The sequence below is a fragment of the Grampus griseus genome (genome assembly GCF_964374135.1).
Source record: "Grampus griseus genome assembly, chromosome: 4".
Classification (NCBI taxonomy): Eukaryota; Metazoa; Chordata; class Mammalia; order Artiodactyla; family Delphinidae; genus Grampus; species Grampus griseus.
This window is the reverse complement of record NC_138997.1, coordinates 107,894,602-107,916,946: the sequence shown is the minus strand read 5'-3', so window position 1 is coordinate 107,916,946 and position 22,345 is coordinate 107,894,602. Positions and strand designations below refer to the sequence as shown.

Here is a 22,345-nt window from a genome sequence, read left to right as displayed (position 1 = left end):
TGTTGACAAAGACCATGTCTTATATTAATTATATTCCTTGTAGTTTCCAACATGGTACCCTGCAAATTTACTAAATAATATTCTGCTAATTTAGTCACTGTCCTTCAATAACTGGATGGAGCAGAAGAGAGGGAGAAAAGGAAGAGAAGGAAGGAAAAGGAAAAAAGAAAGACCTTACTTTACAAATAAGTTGAAACCTCAGAGCTCTGAGGGACCTTTGGTTTCTGCTGTGATTTTATGTAATGGAATTCTCTTGACCTTTGTGTTTCCCAGGCTGGAAATTGCAACCCTGAATCGGGCAGACTCAGATCTGGAAGCTTGTCGAACCCAAATCAGCAAAGATATCATTGCTCTTCTACTGAAAAATCTGACCAGCAGTGGCCATCTCTCCCCTCAGGTAGAGAGGAGGATGGGTGCTGTTTTCAAAAAGCAGTTTCTGTTGCTGGAGAAAGAAATTCAAGATGAGTATGATCGGAAGATGGTGGCCTTGACAGCTGAGTGTGACCTAGAAACCAGAAAGAAGACAGAAAGCCAGTACCAGAGGGAGATGGCAGCAATGGAGGAAGCAGAAGAGATGCTGAAACGTGTTAGTGAGAGGGTAAGGCAACTTTGAAAGGAAGGCTTTCATTTGCCTCCCTCCTTCATCATTTATCCATCCATCCATCCATACATACATCTACCTGCCCATTCATCCATCCACCCACCCATCCATCCATTCTCCCCACCTACCACCCTTCCATCTATCTGTCCGTGTACTCATCCATCCATCCATTTATTCACTCACCACCCATCCATGCATCCATTCATCCAAACTCCAACCCATCCATCCATCCGCCTACCACCCTTCTATCCACCTGCCCATCTACACTTCCATCCATCCATCCAGAATTCATTTAGAAAGCATTTACTGATCACTACTGTCTAGGCAGTGAAGGTACAGAGAGCACTGAGACATGGTTCTTGCATTTGAGAAGTTCACAGTCTAATGAAGGATTCTCGCATATAACACATGTGAATTCATTCAGCCGTGTTTTAATAGAGGTACGTTCACAGTGCTGTGGGGTGTCATGGGACAGGTAGAATGGCTTCATTCACAGAAAAGCATGTCCACAAGAGCACAGCTCAGGGGAGTTGTGGTGTCAGTGCACACGTGTGTCCGTCTGGACTGCACCACACTAAGTTCTCTCCAGCACGGGCTCTGGAGTCAGACAAACCTGGACTCATATTCTAGTACACTCCAGCTCAGCTCCGGAAGGCCTTAACTAGCCTCTGTAAGTCTGTGAGTCAAGGCCGAGCGCGCCCCCCTCTCAGAGCGGCTGGAAGAAGTAATGCAGGAAAGGAGCCCCGGGTGTGGGCTGCAGTAGGCTCTCGTGCCCAGTGCCCAGTTCTGGGAGTTCTGACCTCTCGGCCTTCCCAGGGCTGGTCTCTGTTGATCGGAGATCAGCTCTCATTTTCCTAAGAGAGTGTCAGTTTCCGTCTTGAAAGGAATCACGCCAGAGTTTTTTCCCGGGCGCACCAAATCCAGTCTGATTTCTACCTTCCTCCATGGAAGAGATGGCTGGTTCCCTCTGGTGACTTGAGCCCACATAACCTGTTCTGAAAATTTATCAACCTAGGGAGGTCTAACATCTTAGGAACGAGCTTCTGAACTCCTAACCTCCATTCTGCAGACTGGCAGCCGTGCACAGAAATCCTCTGGGAGAGAGTAGAGAGCTCTCAGGGTGACAGCGCCTGGCTCTCAGATGGTCTGTCACCTGTGGTCAGACTACGGGCTGGGCACTTAAGCAGAGAGGTGCGATTCACGCTGTCTCACCCCCAGCCACTCCTCTGCAGCTGGGGTCCCCTCGCCTCAACACACATCTCATTTTAGGGTGTGGCTTATTTTCTGTTTGGCTCCTGTATGGATTTCCTGTAGCTGCTGTAACAAATGACCACAGACTTCGTGGCTTAAAACAACAGAAATTTATTCTCTCACAGTTCTGGAGGCCAGAAGTCCAAAATCAAGGTGTCAGCCAGGCATGGCCCTTCTGAAATCTCTTGGGGAGAATCCTTCCTTGCCTCTGCCAGCTTCTGGTGGCTCCAAGCATTCCTTAGCTTGTGGCTGCATCCCTCCAATCTTTTTTTTTTTTTCAGTACGCGGGCTTCTCACTGTTGTGGCCTCTCCCGTTGCGGAGCACAGGCTCCGGACGCACAGGCTCAGCGGCCATGGCTCACAGGCCCAGCCGCTCCGCGGCATGTGGGATCTTCCCGGACCGGGGCACGAACCCGCGTCCCCTGCATCGGCAGGCGGACTCTCAACCACTGCGCCACCAGGGATGCCCCATCCCTCCAATCTTGACCTTGGTCTTCACATGGCCCCATGACCCTGTCACATCCACTTCTGTCTCTTTTAAGGACACTCATCTTTTGATTTAGGACCTAGCTAAATGATCCTGTATTATTATCTGCAAAGACCCTTATTCCGAATAAGGTCATGTTCATAGGTTCTGGGATTACGCTGTGGATGTATCTTTTTGGAGAGGGGGCAGCGTTCAGCCCACCACTGTTCCCCTGGCTGACCGTGCTCTCTGATCTCCATCCATGATTGCACAGGTCGGCACTGTGTTTCCGTGAGTCCAGCACTTTAAAAGAATGTGTTAAACACACTGTTCACTGCTTCAGCCCCAAACAGTCTCATTCTCTCTCTCTCTCTTATTTCCTCAATTTGTTATATATTTTTTTCTGATAAAAATAATACGCATTCAATGAGGGAGACTTGGAAGGTACTTAGAAGCAGAGGTCAGCAAACTGGGACCCATGAGTCCAATCCTGCCCAGCCTGTTTTTTCTGGCCCTTGAGTTGAGAATGGTTTTTACATTTTTAAAGGATTGTAAAAAGTAAAAACAAAAAAAGAATATGTGACAGAACCCTGATGTGTCCTGGAAAGCCTAAAATATTTATCTGGCCTTTACTGAAAGTCTGCCAACTCCAGCTCCAAAGCATAAAAGGAAAAACCCAGAAAAAAATTGAAACACATTCCACCAGTCAACAGTAGACAAACATTCGTTCAGCCTGTTTGTTGAGTTCCTGCTGTGTGTCTGAGCCTGGAGACACCACTATGCTAAGGGGACCCCACTCCTGTCCTCGAATTTCAGCACAAACCTTTTGCTTTATTTTACATTTTTTTTTTTTACAGAGTAAGGTTTATGCGGTTCATTGAACCTTCTGTCATGGTTGTTTCCACTTACCATCACAGATGTCATTAAACGCTCTCACACTTAGCATATCACCTGGCCTTCACTGAAGGCCAGGAGTTTTTCAGAGCACATCACCTGGACCTTCTCTTCAAATATTCACACCCACTCGGTGAAGTGGGAATTGATAGGCTCCCACGTTTACAGGTGAGGAAACAGATAGGAGAAGGTCACCTGCCTGAGGACACGTGGGTGGACCAAGACACACACCCAGGCAGCTCTCCCCGAGCATCAAGGCTCACAGCCACCCTCACGCAACAGTGCATCGTAATCCTGGTGGGCTTCTGCCTTTGCAATGCTTTTGTTGCAAAGACTGCCCGTGGCAGCGCAGTTTTAAGTGTTTGCTCATTGTTTCCACTGGTTGTTGGGGGCACGGAGAAGGGGTGACACACAGTGTTCTCCTGCTCGCTCTGTGCAGGGCTCAGGGTGGGCGGCACCATCACTATGGATCCCCCAGGCCACCCTGTCCAGAGACAAGTCTCCTTATTTGAGCAAATCCACTTCCAAAAATAGCATAAAACTGCAAAAGTTAATAGAGCTATTTCCCTCCCAGTCTGTGCAAGTCATTCCATCTTAGAATGACTTTGTCATCTATTCATTTATTGTAGTATTCTTTAAATAAAATGCATGAAAATATTTTGGCCATATTATTCCTCCAAGAATTAGTTTTTTGTTTTGTTTTTTTAAAAAAAAGCTAAATGAGTATCAGTTTTTTTGAGTAAAGTTTAGGAATTCCAGTAATTAGTATAGCGATGAAATCTGTTCACATTTAAACATCTATATGATCCCTTACAGTCTGTAAAGCGTTTCTGCATGGAGAAGCTCTTAAGGGTAGTGGCAAATATAGACTCTGAAGGCAGGTGGCTTCGGTTTAGATCTCACTTTCTTCCTCCAGAAGGTGCCTTGTTCAGGCTCCTTGGGTCTCGGTTTCCCCATCCTTAAACTGGGGAGAATAATGATGCCTGTCATATAGGACTGTCAATACTTGTGTAGTCCTTAGACCGATGCTTGGCAGTGTCAGCCCTGTTCTATCCAGTTTCATTATTTAGTGTAATCTTTAAAGAAGCCCATGACATGAAACAGTCAGGATGTGAAATCTTTCCAGTTCAAGTTGGAGAAACAGAAGCCCAGAGGGGAAGTGTCTTGCCCAGCTTCCTGCAAGCAGCCACTGGCCGTTCAGCGTGTGTACTTTGTAGGGGGACCCTCTTCCAGGTCCACGTGCTTCCCAGCTACTTGGAGAAGAGGCAGCAGCAGCGCATCCTGCCCTGAGCTGCCGGAGGTTTCCTAACTCCTTTGAGTGTGTCTTAAAGGAAAAGATGCCTTAAGGGCAAGAACTCTTAACACTGGAACCATCTCTGGGGGTTTTATTTCTATAAAACATTTTCACAATTTGTCCAGCTTGCTAAATTGAGTACAGGGAGTGTCATTCAGTACAGTCATAATTTCCTGACGCGATTTCACATTTTTGATGGCCTAGAGTCAGCGCAAAGAGCAGTTGTCAGAACAGCCTGGCACAGGCCTGCGATTCTCGAGCCAGGATCGAAGTACCCTATCCTGATCCAGGCCTCCCAATCTCTCCATGCAACTTGCTTTTTTAGGCCTTTTAAGCCGAAGGATAAACATGCCTCATTTCTCTGAGAAGTCTATTTTAGTGGAAAGTTCAATAGGGAGTTGGGGGTGAGTGACCATTGTTTTAATGTACCTTTAAAAAGGCACATTTGTTGCCAATATTTAAAATATAAAATTTTGGATAGAAAATCCAGACTTTCAGCTTCTCTTAAAAAAAAATGGAAAGATATGGCCACACCAGGTGCACAGTCCTGCAGCGCCCCCTTTGGTGGGCTGAGCAGTGGCTGACCCCGTAAGCAGGGCTTGCTCTCTCTACTTTACCCCAGTCCCCGATGCCCCCTAGTACAGTGCTTCCCAGGCTACCTCACATGACCTCCCCTGCTTGGCAGGCCTCCGTGGTGTCCCCTGTTTTAGGATTTAGTCTTCTCCTCTGTGCCACAGAAGGATTGAATTAGAGCAGGGGATGAACACATTTCTGTGGGTCTCTGGACCCCCTTAGGAGGGCAGTATACATGGAAATGGGGGGGACTCCCACCAAAAGTTATTTTAAGGAGCATTTCACTATGACACAAACACATTTCCTCATGCCTTATTCTTCAGAAATACTATTCTAAGCAAGGACAGATAATTACGTTTTAGGATTTGCACGCGCGCACTCAAGCACGTGTGTATGCGTGTGTGTGTGTGCGCGTGCACGTGTGCTGTGTGCTTGCTTTTTGTCCTGGCTGTGAGGAGTTAAATGGATTTCACCCCTGTTTCATTCCTATTAATTAAAATAAATTGAGGTTTGGAGCTTGTCAAATTGCATACTGTCAAAATAGAAGGTCACTTTCATGGATGAATGGACCTACCTGGGCACCAGCTACTCCCCTGGTAGCAGAGCATCCCTGTGCTGCCCAGAGCCAGGGGCCCAACACCCTCATTGTGGGTGACTTGCTTTCTGTAATTTAGATCAAGTCAGCTGTGAATAACTACTTCTCTCCAGAAGAGAAGACCCCTTCAGCTTTGCCACATAATAATCTGACCATTGGAGTGACAGTCCCATCATATTCAAAGTTTATGTCCACACTCAGAGGGAGGGGATTTCTGTGACGTCTTACACCGGGGGCCAGGAATCTTGGGGGCTTCTTAGAATTCCGCCTCTGCACGTGGAATGACTAAGACACCCTCCTGCGGCATGAGTCTTTTGAGGTAATGGGAGTGCAGATGCATCAGGAACTTAGTGAAGGCGTGTCACCCCCCTGCTGCCCTCCTTCTGGACCACATAAAGTGGAGGCATCCCAGGAGCCACTTCCTACCTCCCCTTTGCCTCCCTTTTAACACAAATGTTATCAGCTTGGGCCTGATTGCTCGTATTTTTTTCTTCATCTAAGTTAAGGATGAAAGATGATGGAAATAAGCTTGAGAGCCTAACAGCACAGTCCATTGATGTTTCCATTTTGCGGGTTATTTTCAGGCAGTTTGATTTGAAAATTTCCACTCTTGTGAATTTTTTTCTTTGAGATGGTTCTGGAAAACGTTAAGATAACAGGGAGGACAGGTTACAACAGCATTTCCCAGAGTTTAGCAGCTTCCTCATGGCAAATTTGGGATTCAGTGTGTGTGTATGCCTGTGTGTATACATGTGTGTGTTCCATGTGGGTGTGCACACACATGCTTGTGTGTGCATGTGCACATGCATGCACTGTATTTGTATTGCTGTGTGTGCCTGTATCTTTGTGCATGTGTGCGCACTGTTTGTTGCTGTGCGCGTTTATATGCACTGTGCATGTGTATGTGTGCACATGTGTGTTGGTGCATGTCTGTGTGCTGAGCGTATGTGTATGTGCCTGTACACGTGCATGCATGTGTGTGTGTATGTGCATTACTGCTGTGTGCATTGATATGCACTGTGCGTGTGTGTATGTCGATGGTGCATGTATGTGTCCCCTGTACATGTGTGTTTGCATGTGCACATGCATGTACGTGTGCCTGTATGTGCATTGTTGCTGGGTGCATTTATATGCACTGTGCACATGTGTGTTGGTGCATGCATGTGTGCTGTGTGTGCGTGCATGTATGAACATGTGCACGTGCATGCATGTGTGTGCTCACATGTTGTACACATGTGTCTGTGCATGCCTGACCAGTGTGTCACCTCCCACGTGCCCCGCTCTTTTCCACAGTCCGCTATCGAATGCAGCAGCCTCCTGCGGACCCTCCATGGCCTAGAACAGGAGCACCTGAGGAGGTCCCTTGCTCTGCAGCAGGAGGAAGACTTTGCCAAGGCCCACAGGCAGCTGGCCATTTTCCAGAGGAATGAACTGCACAGTATCTTTTTTACCCAGATAAAAAGTGCTATTTTCAAAGGGGAACTGAAGCCAGAGGCAGCGAAAATGCTGCTGCAAGATTACTCTAAAATACAGGTAATGCCTCAAATGAGGCTCTCTCTGATGGAGGAGTCATTTTCCTGAACTGTTTCAGTAAATTTCTCCTCTTTCTGAGCTAAGTCCTGTCTCTTTTGTGCTGGGTTCCAGTGAACTAATGCTGTCTTCCTTCGACCTCTTGATGCGGCGGCTGAGTTTCCAATAAGCAGGGCAAATGGGGGCTTGAAGCACAGGCCTTAGACTCAAGCTCACCTGGACTTGCAGTCCAGTTCCACTACCCATCAGCTCTGTGAATTTAAGCAAATTGCCTAACTTCTCTGAGACTCAGTTGCCTCACCTGTAAAATGAGGGTAATAGAGTCCCCACACTAAAAGGGGCATGATGGAGAGTTCATGATCTAATTCATGGAAAGCCAGTGCTTGGCACAATATATGTTTAATATATATAGTGGTTAAAAATATACATATATATGTGCATACACGTATGTATGGCGATGTATGCCTAGGGTTTATGTTCTCTGTCTCGATATTCTTGGGTGAATTTGTGGGTGTTTTTGCATGTAAGCTTGAGTGTCAGTGTCATTAACCCAGACTGAATAAATTCTCAGATGACTGTGAAAATAGCTTATGAGACTGTCACTATTTTTATGAGGCCTGCCTGAGGCATTTTACCTGTGCCTGTCCACACAGTGCATCACTGGTGTGCAATAATGCACCAGATTTCTGGTCCTGGCACAGGCCTCGTGAGTGAGAGCTGCAACAGATCAGGGCTGTCCCACGAGGAGACCAGGCGGCTCTCATGAGCCTTTTGGAAAGAGAAGACCACTGTCAGAAAGCACTGGGCATCTTGGCGTGAAGAGAGCCGGCCAGCCTCTCCGTTTTGCTCTTGGTTTTTCCCAGTAAAACTTTAGGAGAGTAAATAAAGTCCTGGGTAGGTATTCAGACCCCACAGCATCACTTAGGGATTAACAGATTTTGCTGTCGTTTTGCCCGCTCCTCGTGATAAGCTGTGGCTGACTCTCCATGTTGGAAAGAACACGTGTTATTGTTAATAATACCGGGGACAAAAAAGTAACAGCCCTGGTGACAGTCCCAAGGCACAGACAGATTAGGATTTGAGGATCCCGACTCTGAGCTTCCCGACGGCAAGGGCTCAGGTCAGCTGACTCACGTGATCCAGCTCCGTAGAGGGTAGAAATGTCACCACAGTGTTCCTGCTGTATTGATTCTGCTGCCAGGAGCTCTCAGAGAGAAGCTGGCATTTGGCCACATCCCACCGACCATTCTGCTTTTCACTGTCAGGAGAATGCAAATCCTCAGGTGTTGGACCTGGAGAGGTTATAGCTTTTGTGTGGAAAGAAAAACATCATATGTTTCTTATTGAACAAAATGTTGAACTTTCCGGTAACCCACTGCATGGACAGTATTTCCCCAGATGGAAAAAAGACAGCAGAGCCAGTCAGTGGGATAGTACACTGAGGCTGATGTTTTAATTACCGTGGGTTTAATTACTGCTGGTCTGATTATTATGCTACTGGTTGAAGCTGGATTTGGGAGACAGCCTATTATGAAGTTAAAACACAGGCCCTGGAATTAGATGGCTGAGTTCAAATCCCTGCTCAGTCATTTACCAGCTGTGTGATATGGACTCAGTTTCCTCATCTGTGAAATGGGAATAATAGTATCCTGTCCCTAAATTAAGTTACAAAAGATGAGAAATGCTCTGGGTCCAATGCCAGGCCCAGCAAAAACACCCAGTATATGCAAGGCTATTATTACTCTCTTGTGTTGCTTGGGTTCTTATGCATTTTGTACATTATAAGAACTTTGTGCTACTCCGTGACCAGGCTCATCTCATGTCCTCCATGAGAGTGGGAGTTCTGGGGTCAGAGCCGGTGGCTAATTTATCCCAGAACTTCAGCACCTGTCCTGGTGCTGTGTTTGGGGAGCGCCACAGGTGTGACTGTGCGCTTGGGTGAAGGATGCCTGAGAGAAATTTATATTCCATTTCTAAGGAAGCAAAGTTAGTTGTTTTGATAACTCTTTACCATCTGGGTCTCAAATGCACTTTTCAAAGCCCTCATTTCTTCTGAGCCTTTGTTCGAGGCAGGGACGTTTAAGGTGTTAATCCCAGGGCTTCTATCGCCGTGTATTTTCTTCAGAAAGGAAATGTAATATTTTAACTGACTAGAAAGAATTTTCTTTAAATTTTATTTAAGCATGCTTTCTTGATTTTTTTTTTTTTTAAACAGGACAATGTAGAAGAGCTAATGGACTTTTTCCAGGCTAGTAAGAGATACCATCTCAGTAAAAGATTTGGCCACAGGGAGTATCTGGTCCAGAACATACAGTCATCAGAGACCCGTGTGCAGGGCCTGCTTAGCACTGCTTCTGCTCAGCTGACCCTCCTTATCCAGAAACACGAGAGGTAAAACCCCCAAACCACCCAAAATGATGCAGACAAACAGCCTTGCCCCAACGTTCCTCATCAAAGACCATCTACTTCTGTTCATTCAGCGCATGCACTGGCTGCTCCTGACTTATTTCTTAAGAATTCTCTAGTTGGAAGAATCCTTTGCATTACAGAATTTTTAAAACATACCCCATAGTCGAGACAACCATACAGTGGGCCGACGTGTGCCCATCATCAGCTTCAGTAGGTACCAGCTTGTGGGCAATCTTGATGTAGCTATACATCCCTGCCCTGAGTTATTTTAAAGCAAATCCCCAACATTTCATAGAGAAATCAGTGGTGGAGGCTTTCATGAACTGTGTGATGGGATAGCCCACTTCTCCTTGAGCTCTAGGACACCGCTGGCTCTTGCATTCACCTTTGTTTGTCTTTTTTTGGGGGGGTGGAGTTTGTTTTTATTTTTGTATTTTTTTTAATTGAAGTATAGTTGACTTAGTTTCAGGTGTACAGCACAGTGATTCAGTTATACATACATATATATATCTACTCTTTATCACATTCTTTTCCCTTATAAGTTATTACAAAATATTCAGTATAGTTCCCTGTGCTATACAGTAGGTCCTGGTTGGTTATCTATTTTATATATAGTAGTGTATATCTGCTAATCCCAAATTCCTAATTTATCCCACCATGCCTTTCCCCTTTGGCAACCGTAAGTTTGTTTTCTACGTCTGTGAGTCTGTTTTGTAAATAAGTTCATTTGTATCATATTTTAGCTTCCACATATAAGTGACATCATATGGTATTTGTCTTTCTCTGTCTGACTTACTTCACTTAGTATGATAATCTCTAGGTCCATCCATGTTGCTGCAAATGGCATTATTTCATTCCTTTTTATGGCTGAGTAATATTCCATTACATATATGTGTATATATATATATATATATATATACGCCACATCTTCTTCATTCATTCATCTGTCAATGGACATTTAGGTTGCCTCCATGTCTTGGCCTTTGGAATTAAGTATAAATACACAGATGCTTATCTTGGACTCTGAGTATCTTTTCTCAGCAGCACTGGGGTACCATGCAGCCAGGTAAATGGTGCTGTTCGCTGCAGCCTCTAGCCCTTCGGCAGCGTTCCTTCTCAGCTAGTCTGTGAGACGCATAATTGTCAACAATGAAATTTATTCTTTGTAGGTTACAAGCTTTAAAATGAGTAGGGCCATGACGATAAGGTTGGCTTTCTTAGGACAAGCCGTGCTTTTATGAATTGATTCTACTACCTGAGTAATTGTACTAGAACTTGGCAGCTCTCTTGCCCTCTTTATTTATTTTTTATTTTTTATTTTTATTTTTTGCGGTACGCGGGCCTCTCACTGTTGTGGCCTCTCCCGTTGTGGAGCACAGACTCCGGACGCGCAGGCTCAGCGGCCGTGGCTCACTGGCCCAGCCGCTCCGCGGCATGTGGGACCCTCCCGGACCAGGGCACGAACCCGTGTCCCCTGCATCGGCAGGCGGACTCTCAACCACTGAGCCACCAGGGAAGCCGTCTCTTGTCCTCTTTAATGAGGATTCAGTAAGGTGCAAGTTATGTGAACACTTCCCACCCAAAGATGCTAATGAATTTGTCCCTGCAGTCAACTTGACATTCCTGATTCATTTGCACTCGAGTGAAAGAAACAGCTCCTTGCCTTGAATGGAAGCACCCAACAGCTGGGTATACCATGGGCAGCAGTTACCAGGGAAGTGATCTGTACCTCTGATTTTTAAATCCTATTTTAATAGGTTGGCACAGACTTATATTTCTGAAATGCATATCTGCCATTTGCTCAGTCACCTATTCATTCCTTCAGGAAGCTTCCATGGGGAATCTACGGTATGCCAAGCAGGGGGCCCAGCCCAAGGATGCAGACAGACTGGGAATGGTAGTGGTGATAGTGGCAGCAACAGAAAAACAGAACCAGTAAGATATGTATGAGGAATTGTGTCGTGTGACTGTGGAGGCTGAGAAGACCCAAAATCTGCCGTCTGCAAGCTGGAGGCCCAGGAAAGCCAGTGGTGTAATTCAGTCCAGAGGCCTGAGAACCAGGGGAATCCCAGCCCTAGAGCAGGAGAGGATGAGATGAAATGTCCCAGCTCAACAGTGAGGCAGGAAAAAAAAAGTGAATTCCTTACTCCTCCACCTTTTATTCTGTTCAGGCCCTCAGTGGACTGGGTGCCCACCCACATTGGGGAGGGTCCTCTGCTTTACTGAGCCCACCCATTCAAATGTTAGTCTCACCTGGAAACCCCTGCACAGACACACTCAGAAGTGATCTTTAGTCTGGGCACCCTGGCCAGTCAAGTTGATAAACAGAATTAACCCTCACAGCAAGTTTTCCCTGCATTTTACCTCTTGGACTTTACTTGTGCCATTCCTGTCACTAGGACTTCCTTATCTACCATCTCCTCTTGGAAGATTCTATCTGTTCCACAGTGGTCCCCTTGAATGTTGCTGCCTCCAAGAACTCTTGCCCAATTGTAATTTCTCTCGGGATGTGAGCTTTCTCTGCACGTCTCTGAAAAAGCTGACCTTACCCTTCCTGCATTTTCGTAACGTCTTAGCTGCCTGTTCTCCTGCTCCTTCTGATGGTAGAGATTTCTCTGATTCAAACCGAACTAATATGGAGATAAACATTCAGCGACAGCACAGCCAAGCTGCAGGTGAGTTTGGATAGTGTGTTAACTAACCCTGCATCTTTTTCATCTAGAGCAGGCTACTTGGATGAAGATCAGATGCGGGTGCTCTTGGAGCGGGCTCAGACAGAAGTCTTTTCTATAAAACAGAAGTTGGACAATGACTTAAAGCAGGAAAAGAAAAAACTCCACCAAAAATTAATAATTAAGAGAAGACGAGAGATGCTGCAAAAGGTATATAAGGAATTATGCTCTTGATTCTTTACATAACCATTGTGAACCCCCACCAAGTGCCGGGTTCCATGCCAGGCACTGCCATCAGAGGGCTAGGATCCGAAGGGCAGCTGGGCAGGCATCCTGATGTGCCATCTACAGTTGATTGGTAGTGACTTTTTGGAATGCTGCGTCAAGATCTCTACAGGTCCTAGCAAAGCTGAGGGTTGCGGTAGGTTAGTAATGTCTGCCAGGGCAAGGCAATAGGAGTGCTGGTTCCAGTGAATAATGACTGATGGGTGCTACAACATTTATGGAGTGTTTAATTGGCACTGTGCTAAGTGTATTATGTATTTTATTTAATCCTTACATTAACCCTATGAGGTAGATGCTACTGTTTTCTGTTTTTGTTTTTTTTTTTTTTTGTGGTACGCGGGGCTCTCACTGTTGTGGCCTCTCCCGTTGCGGAGCACAGGCTCCGGACGCGCAGGCTCAGTGGCCATGGCTCACGGGCCCAGCCGCTCCGCGGCATGTGGGAGCTTCCCGGACCGGGACACGAACCCGTGTCCCCTGCATCGGCAGGCGGACTCTCAACCACTGCGCCAGCAGGGATGCCCTGTTTTCTCTTTTTTTAATGAAGACTTTGAGGCTGACAGGGCTTAAGTATTGTGGTCTATTTGCGTTGCTATAACGAAGTACCAGACTGGGTGGCTTATAAGGAACCACAATTTATATCTCACGGTTCTGGAGGCTGGGAGTCCAAGGTCAGGGTGCCGGCAAGGTCGGGTTCTGGTGAAGGCCCTCTTCTGGCTGCAGACAGCTGACTTCTTGCTGGTAGAAGAAGTCAGAAGGGTGGAAAGGGGGAGGAAGCTTGGTGGGTGAGTGTGGGGCCTCTTTTATAAGGGCACTAATCCCATTCAGGGGGCTCCACCCTCATGACCTAAGCACCTCCCCAAGGCCCCCTCTCCTAACACCACCATGTCCCATGTTAGGTTTCAACATATGGATGTTGGGGGAACACAAGCATTCAGATCACAGTATTAAGTAATGAGGTCAAGGTCACATGTTTAGTGAGTGGCAGATGTGGAATTGAGCCCAGGCCTGTCTGACTTAGAGCCTCAGTCTTGTCCTTGATACTGACCTGCTCGGCTGTTTGTGAACCTCGAGAAGGGAGAGACCAACCGGCAACCACAGAAAGGCATCATGTGCTCCCTACATGCTCTGGTAGCACAGAGAGGAAGTCACCGTCTCCTGGGGTACCCGAGTTCTGGGGGACAGATGAGCATCTGATGCGAGCAAGGCAGGAAGGACACTGCAGGGGATGGGGAGGCGTCTTGTTCAAAGGTGAAGCACTCAGGCGAGGGTGCCCCGCTGTGCGTGGAGCTCCGAGAACTTGAGAGCTGGGAGGGCAGAGGGCGGGGGCTGGAGGAGGCACTCCCAGGAAGCAGCACCTCGTCAATGAGGGCAGTGTGCCGGGCTGGCAGTGTTAGACCTGCGCGGTCTCCTAGGAGTTTCGACTCGCCCAGGAAACAACAAGAGTCGGAAGCCGATGCAAAACGCAAGAGGTTTATTGAAGGCCGGTGCACCGGGGTTCCTTGGTCCTCACGTAGGAGGTCGAAGCAGGAACCCTTTTGGGCGCGAATAGGTCAGTTTTATAGGTTCCCACTTCCCCGTATGTAAATTATAGATTTGGTTGTGTTCTCCTGCTGATTGGTCCCGGCTTAGGCTCGGACCAGAGAGGGAACTTGTCCCCAGCTGCCTGATTGGTCTTTGACAGACACCTTTTTTACATTTTGTTATCTCCCTCCTTCTCCCCAGCTGCCTGATTGGTCTTTGACAGACACCTTTTTTACATTTTGTTATCTCCCTCCTTCTCGGAAGGGGGCCGGACATCCTGGAAATTCACCCATTGTCTAAGAAGCCCCTATTGTCTGGAGAGTTCTTAATCATTAGCTGGAACAATGTCCCTCGAGTCCCACAGCAGCTGACCTTCATTCGAGGACAGTGGGGAACACTGAAGGGTTTTCAGGAGAAGTGATGCCAAAATCTCGGCCTCTGTGCACCAGTGCTGAATCAAATCTTGGAGACAGAGTTTTGGGTGAAGTAGAAAAGAACAGCTTTATTGCTTTGTCAGGCAAAGAAGGACGCAGTGGGCTCGTGCCCTGAAAAACTGTGTGTCCCAACCGGGGAGGATTTGGTGATGAGTTTTGTAGCAGTGGTTCAAGGGCGGAGTTGCTGCTAAGGGTCAGGGTGTGTGCAGTGCCCGCAGTTCCTTAATCTGGCCTCAGGTGGTCTCCTGAAGGTCATTACCTTCTCTGGAATGAAGAATGCTAATATCTTCCATTTGTCGGGGGTTTTAGTTCTGTAAAAGAGCTCAAAGATACTGTTATGTGTATCCCTTGAGGCGGAACCGGGACCCCGCCCCAAGGCTGCACTATTGTTTCTTGGCTGCCCCTCCCTTGTCTCTGCCTCCCCTCCCTTCCCTGATTAGCAGCTGTTCAAAAGGCTCCCATGCCCAGGAGCCCCACAGGTCCTGCTCAGTTTCAGAAGGAAGATCAGATTTGGGATTTAGGAAGCTCCTGAGAGCAGCCTGCGATAGAGTTGGAGGAGCCCCAGGCTGTAGACCTTGAGCAGGTCTACAATGGGACCAATGGGAGGCTGTAGACCTTGACCAGGTCAAAACGGATGAGAGCATGTCCTGAGCACGGGAAAAAGGACAGATTCAGAGGAGATACTAGATACATGGGATAACACAGGGGGTGGTCTGATGCCATTCGGGAGGGAAAGGGAAACAATAACTTAATTTGGTTGATAAAAACTCTGCTTTTATTATCAAGTGTTGGGCCCAGCATTCTCACCTGGACCGTTGAACTCCACCCCATCTTTAGCATCACCTCATCCATCTCCATTGGCTCAAGGATCAAAGCAATGAGGCCCAAGAACACACTTCTCTGATGGTCTGGCCTGGTTCCAGGCTAGGGTCTGGAAGGGTGGAAGACCTGCAGATACTGCAGCAGTTTTCCATGAGTACTGTTTCTTACAGCTGCTTTTGATAAATCTTGTGAGTGGTACAGAGTGAGAACATAGCTCCACAAAGGCAAAGGTTTGTGTCATATCCTCAGCTCTGAGGACACATTGTAGGTGCTCAACCGATATTGTAGAAGGAAGGAATTGACACTCTCTGGTCACCCGGACCCATGAACAAGACATATTTGCACAAAATAGAACCCGGACTGTCCACAGATGCACTATTGTTAATAACACCGTGATGTACATCTCTATGCGTGTCAGCTTTTTCCCAGCACAGGGCCTTTATGCCTACTGCTCTTTCTCCCAGGAATATCCTTTCTCCCATCTTAACCCAGCTGAGATATGACCTCATCCCTCAGGTCTCCCTTGGGTCTCCTTCTTTTTTTTTTTTTTTTTTTTAAAGAAGAAGATGTTGGGGGTAGGAGTTTATTAATTAATTTATTTATTTTTGCTGTGTTGGGTCTTCGTTTCTGTGCGAGGGCTTTCTCTAGTTGTGGCAAGCGGGGGCCACTCTTCATCACGGTGCGCGGGCCTCTCACTATCGCGGCCTCTCTTGTTGCGGAGCACAGGCTCCAGACGCGCAGCCTCAGTAGTTGTGGCCCACGGGCCCAGTCGCTCCGCGACATGTGGGATCCTCCCAGACCAGGGCTCGAACCCGTGTCCCCAGCATTAGCAGGCAGACTCCCAACCACTGTGCCACCAGGGAAGCCTGTGTCTCCTTCTTTATTTTTTTAACTTTTTAAAATTAGTAGTAGCATATTATTACTGTAATTACTCTTGGTGGTGATTAGCCTTTGTTGTCTGTTTTTCTTTTTCCATTATGTTTTACTACAGGATATTGAATATAGTTCCCCGTGCTGTACAATAGGACCTTGTTGTTTATCCATTTGGGTCTCCTTCTTTAAAAGGCCTTCTGTGACCTCCTCATTTAAATTGTCTCTCACGGATCTCAGGGGGGGTTTTCTCTTAGGGTATCTCAATTTTCAGTTCCTATGTGCCTGGGACTTGGTAATAATAATAGCAGACATTCATTGATGCCAATTCTGCACCAGGCCCTCCTCTAAGAGTTACACATGTCTTCAGCAACTCATTGCATCCTCACAACTACTCTGTGAAGTAGATCCTATTATTATCCCCATTTTACAGATTAGGCAGTAGAGGCCCAGACAGGGCCAGACACTCGTTTTGGGTGGCTCAGCTTGTAAGTGGAGAAGCCAGGATAGGAGCCCAGGTGGTCTGCCTCTTGGGTTTTACTACTCAATAGATACGTGTTCAATAAATGTTGAACAAATGAAGTTTTCACTACATGTTGGCTTATTTTCTAAAGAATAATTTTGTTTTTTTGGGAGGGGGGAACAACGATCAACTTTATTGATTCATTTAAAAACGATGCAACCTCAGACAAAGGAGGTACTGCTAAAAGCTCAGTTGGGTGAGGCAGCTTAAGCCTTTTGCTTAAATCTTCACCCTAAATCTTTGAATTATGAAATTTGCCACCCCTTGCCTCTGGAATACTGTGATTAACATAGACAGAGGCAGGTTTTGTCTAGTCCAGAAGAAGAGAGCAAGATAGAGAGAATAGAGAGAATATTATATCTGAGTGAAGGAAGAGAAAAAAAGATGTCCTGGATCCTTCTTTGAAACAAATGAGTAAAAGGTGGTCACATTTTGCTAAAAATCAACCAGGTTATGCACTCTTCTCCTTTGGGGAGGATGTGTTAAGAAGGTAAAAACCTTAATAGAAATTTCCTCTCTTGTTGTCTAAGACTTGACTATGGGGAGAAATCAAGAGTCCTTCCAGTTCTGAACACGCTCGTGCAGTATTTCTGTCCTATTAGCCTACTTGCATAAAAATCTTAGTAGGTTTTAGAAGAGCAAAGCATTTATTCAAAGTTTCCATTTCGTGGCTCAATTCTCCTCTGCTGCTACTTTGGCAATCTCCATTGGTCTTTCTATTATGTTACTTTTTTTGTTTTCAAGAATAATTTGCTGAATGTGAGGTGATTGGGGAAAGAGATGTTGACATTCGGTGCTTCCTGCAACCAGAGTGTTTTCCCCAAGAGCTGTACAACCGAGTCCCGCCCCCTGTTAATTGTCTGTTCTGGAACTCCTGCCAGCACAAGGAGCAGCGGAGGGAGCGGCTGTCCATCGCTGAAGCCTTCGGGGCGGCCGAGGATGCTCGCCAGTACATGGGCCAGTGGCGGAGCCTGGTGGCTGAGCACAGCGCCACCCTGGAGGAGCTGCAGGAGCGCCTGGACCAGGCTGCCCTGGACGAGCTCAGGGCCCTGACCCTCTCACTGTCCGAGAAAGCCACAGAGCAGCTGCGGCGGCTGCAGAACTCGGTGATGACCCAGGAGCTGCTCAAGCGCGGGGTCCCCTGGCTCTTCCTGCAGCAGATCCTGGAGGAGCACAGCAGGGACCTGGCCGCCCGGGCCGAGCGGCTCGAGGGCGAGGAGAGGGACAGAGGCCAGGAGGGCATTCAGAGCGTGAGGCAGAGACTGAAGGACGATGCTCTGGAGGCCTCCACGGAGGAGCAGGCGGAGCTGAGACACTGGGAGCACTTGATCTTCACGTGAGTTTTAATCCCTGTGTGTTTTCATCACCTCCTCTCCTCCCACTAGTGGGGGAGGGATTCCACCGCCTGGTTACGGGGATGGCCAGACACGTGCCATCTGACGCTGGACAGCAGTGTATTAGTTACTTATACCCACAGCCCAGGGAAGACGGGCAGTGCATGTCACCCCCCAGGCCACTCAGGGGTTGCAGAGCAAACAACCAGGGCTCGTGGGAGGCAGGTTTTGTATTTGGGTTGGCCAAAAAGTTCCGGTTTTTCATGTGAGCGGGGAAACAAACAAATTTTTTGGCCAACGCAAGAGCAACAGGAGGGTGAGGTGCCCCCTGGTTCCCGTGGGAGGATGTGATGGGCTTGTTTGGACAATTACAGGCTGGCAGGGCACTGAAACCCACTGCTCATGAGTAAGCAGGAATTGCACCTGGTCCCCTTGATGAGAAGTGTTGTGTGAAGAGGGGAGCTTGTCCACAGGAGCAGGATGGGGAGGGGAACTTATAGTTAAGCCACATGAGGCCCTCCCTGTGTCAGCAGATGTCAGGGAGCACATGGTAGTGGGCCTTCATTCCAGGCCTTACGGCCCGCTGCACCATCTCTTTATGGGTCCCCTTCATTCATTGAATTCAAGAACCATGGAATGACATCCACTTCTGACTAGGATGCTGTAAGCCATTGCCCGCCAGCAATCCTGGTGTAATAATTATAAAATAATGGATAATTTGCACCACTCATGTTTTCAAAGCCACTGGAGAGCTATGGAAGCAATGAGAACAAGTTAAAATCAAATTCCAGAGGGACCACTGTTGACAGTCCTTCACTTCCCTGCAGCATTCGCCAGCTCTTTGTGCAGACTGAGATTTGACGTGGCCCAGAAGGGGCCATCAGCTGTGTGATAGACACAGCTATCTGGCAACTGTTTAGGGCTGGCACGCAGATTGGAAACTGGAGGAGCCTCGAACACGGCCCACATGGGGCTACAGAGAGGAATGAAAGGTGGGCAGTGTAGACCAAAAACCTGGGTTTAAATCCCAGCACTGCCACCAACTGTCTGAGTGTAGGCAAGTTACTTAACTTCTCTGAGCCTCATCTTTCTTGCCTGTAGAATGGGATGACAATGATAAATCATTTACGGTGCTTTCAGCAGCACATGATACTATTGGGTTGTTAGAAGGTGAAGAAAGCATTTTATAAGAAGTCGGGGAGTAAATTTTCTAGTTTTGATTCCATGACCCAATGATACTATCAAGGATCCAGCCCTCAACATCCTTCTGCTCCACTATACTCAGTGTGCTGCTTTGGTCTTTGGGCTCAGCCCCACATGGTTTCAGGATGGCTGCTGCAGCTCCAGGTGTCACATACATCATCTCTTTTTTTTTTTTTGCGGTACACGGGGCTCTCACTGTTGTGGCCTCTCCCGTTGCGGAGCACAGGCTCCGGACGCGCAGGCTCAGCGGCCATGGCTCACGGGCCCAGCCGCTCCGCGGCATGTGGGATCTTCCCGGACCAGGGCGCGAAACCGTGTCCCCTGTATCGGCAGGCGGACTCTCAACCACTGCGCCACCAGGGAAGCCCTATGTCAGTCTTTTAACACAACCCTTGGTCTGCAATAAGTGGATGATAAGAGGTAGCTGCTATCATCACCACCATCATTCCTGTGCTGGAAGAACTCAGATTATCAGGAGGAAAACAGACACATAAATAGATGATTGTGGTACACAAAGCAGGAGTAATTAACCAGGTACCAAGCTCTGAAGAAGGTACATGTTGGGCGCCGGCCACTGACCTGGTACTGGGAGCCGGAGACAAGGGGACACTGCCCACTGTTGCCTTGCTGAGGCGGGGCAAGACCAGGCGGTGGAACAGCTGGGTGGGTCCTTATCTGGGTGTGAAGAGGGGAGACCAGTCTCACCGCATGAAAGACAGAATCAAACCCCCCAGCAACAGCAGCGCAGTGAAGATAAACAGTAACCACCACCTTCCCAGTCTGTTTATTTAGAGTAGTGTAGACTGTTTACACATAGGGCGTAACGGTGCCCGTTTGGCTATAACATAGCGCTTTTGTCCTTTTAACCAACGGACCCACCCATCAATGTTCCTTAAAGGAACCAACCAACCCAGAAAACACTATTGAAGCGAATAAACAAAACCAAAGCCCTTTGACTATTCTTTCCTCGGTATGGCCACTCCACAGTTCAGTTTGGATCTTAGCCACAATTTCAATTCTGAATTGAATTGAAGCCCTTTTGATTAGAAAAGGTTGCATCAACATAGGATTGTGGATTGTGGAGGGGGTGTTGGGGGTGGGCGTTGGGGGAGGGTAGGGGAAGGCGCCCTTCTCAGTCTGTCTGCTCGGTCCCTCTGTCCCCCTCCTCTACTGATCCTGCATGCTGCTCGCTGGACGTCGGTGGTCCTCCCCATCTGCACCGAGGCCTGAGCTCTCCTTGAACCCTTTTAGGGATACCAAATAGCAGAGCATCGTTCTGCAGTGCCCATCCTTCCTCGGTGGCAGTGACATTCCATGGAACAAGGTCTTCCTGGCCTCAAGGATGCAGTGTCTCCTCCTTAAGTGCTCATTCCCAGGGACTGAACTTGCTGCCAGGGAGGAGAGGTCCCAGGTGTTTGCAGAGGGTGAGATTGTCTTGGTTTAGATGAAGTGACCTCTCCCCTCCTTCTCATCTCTCTTTCTTTATGGTTCTGTCCTTGTTTAGTTCGCCATCTCTGTTCGTTTTTGTTTTCTTGAACAAACAAGATGCTGTCTTCTCCAAGCCCATACACGTCAGATGCTTCAATGCCACTTCTTATTCCCACCAATTGTTCTCAGCAGTAATTATTCAGCTCAATCTACATTCGACCAAAGTCTCTTTGCTCCATCCAGCCTGCTTTGGGCTCTTCAAAGTGTGTGATTGGACGTGACATTCCCATTATTGGATGGTCATCTTCTTTGATTCATGTGGTTCCATTTTGCAGGGAGTATTATTAAAGCGGCCGCCGATTGAGTCGTTCAACAGGAAAAGAGAGATCTCACTTTGGTATCAGAAAACTCTTTATGATTTTCCTAAGGGTTAAAGGGGGTCAACTAACAATACACACAATCTGAGTCTGCTTATATACTTTGCTTATTTAAGACCCTAAAAGGTTGTAGCCTTTATTTCTGAGGCATTAAGTAGAAATGGCTTTGCACAATAGTTTTGAAACATATTTTTATAAGCTTCTCAATTTCAAGCAAGAGAGAGTTGCTGTCAACCTGGTCCTATAAAATAAGAATTAATAAGGATGCATGTTTTGCCAGGGAAAGTGTCTTTGAGAGCTTTTTGCTAAACTCCTGCCTGGATTTTAAATTCCTTCAGGGCAAAGACCCTATCTCCTATATTTCTGTATTATCTTAGTGCCTACCTAGTGGAGGATTAAAGCCAGACCACCCTGGGCCAATCTGGTTTGAAGATGGGCAAGAATAAAAACTCAGATTCATTTCAGAGTTGCTCTCACCTTGGAGTCCACGTAAGCAGCAAACACGTGGGGCAAAGATTCTCCACGAGGGAAAGTACAAAGGAACAGCTGCAGTTTCCTAAAGTACTTCAGAAAAATTGGTGAGTCCCAGGGAACCCAAGACATGGGCTTGGGGCCTTCAGACTGCTTCTGTCTGGAGGCCCAAGTCAGCCCTTTCCGTCTTATTCTGCTTCCACGAGAGAACTTTCTAGGTGAGCTGAAGTCCCACAGGCCCACATGAAGATTTTTTGAGTGATCAATGAACAGACACACGTTGCCCAAAGCAGGACAGAAGAGATGGCCTCCCCCCAGATGCTGTCTCCTGGGTCAGGGAGGACGTTCTGTCCAGAAGTCCCAGCCGACCTCCTCTTCCATCTCGTTGGCCAGACTGGATCCCCAGAGGTGGGAAAGAGAGCCTGTGGCCATTCTCCCCTGTAGAGTGGCTGTAGGCCTTGCCTGGGAGGAAGAGGGGGACATTCCTTAATTTCCTCATTTGTGGGCTTCCCTGGTGGCGCAGTGGTTGAGAGTCCGCCTGCTGATGCAGGGGACACGGGTTCATGTCCCGGTCCGGGAAGATCCCACATGCCGCGGAGCGGCTGGGCCCGTGAGCCATGGCCGCTGAGCCTGCACGTCCAGAGCCTGTGCTCCGCAACGGGAGAGGCCACAACAGTGAGAGGCCCGCGTACCAAAAAAAAAAAAAAATTTCCTTATTTGTAAATTGAGGATTGAGTTGCCAAAGGATCGGTGAGGATGCAGGTAAATGTTTCCTGGGGCTGGCATAATAAA

General features: G+C 47.6%; 1 protein-coding gene across 1 annotated transcript in view; it reads left to right on the top strand.

Annotated features, from left to right (window-relative positions):
• EVC2 (EvC ciliary complex subunit 2) overlaps positions 1–22,345 on the top strand; it is a gene marked incomplete at both ends in the record, with an annotated part of 139,804 nt that overhangs the window by 73,165 nt on the left and 44,294 nt on the right. Inside the window, 5 exons of the mRNA XM_082653556.1 lie at positions 274–598; positions 6,968–7,207; positions 9,420–9,595; positions 12,336–12,495; positions 17,622–18,076. Coding sequence (XP_082509682.1) covers positions 274–598; positions 6,968–7,207; positions 9,420–9,595; positions 12,336–12,495; positions 17,622–18,076 — 1,356 coding nt within the window. The remainder of the gene's footprint in view (positions 1–273; positions 599–6,967; positions 7,208–9,419; positions 9,596–12,335; positions 12,496–17,621; positions 18,077–22,345) is intronic.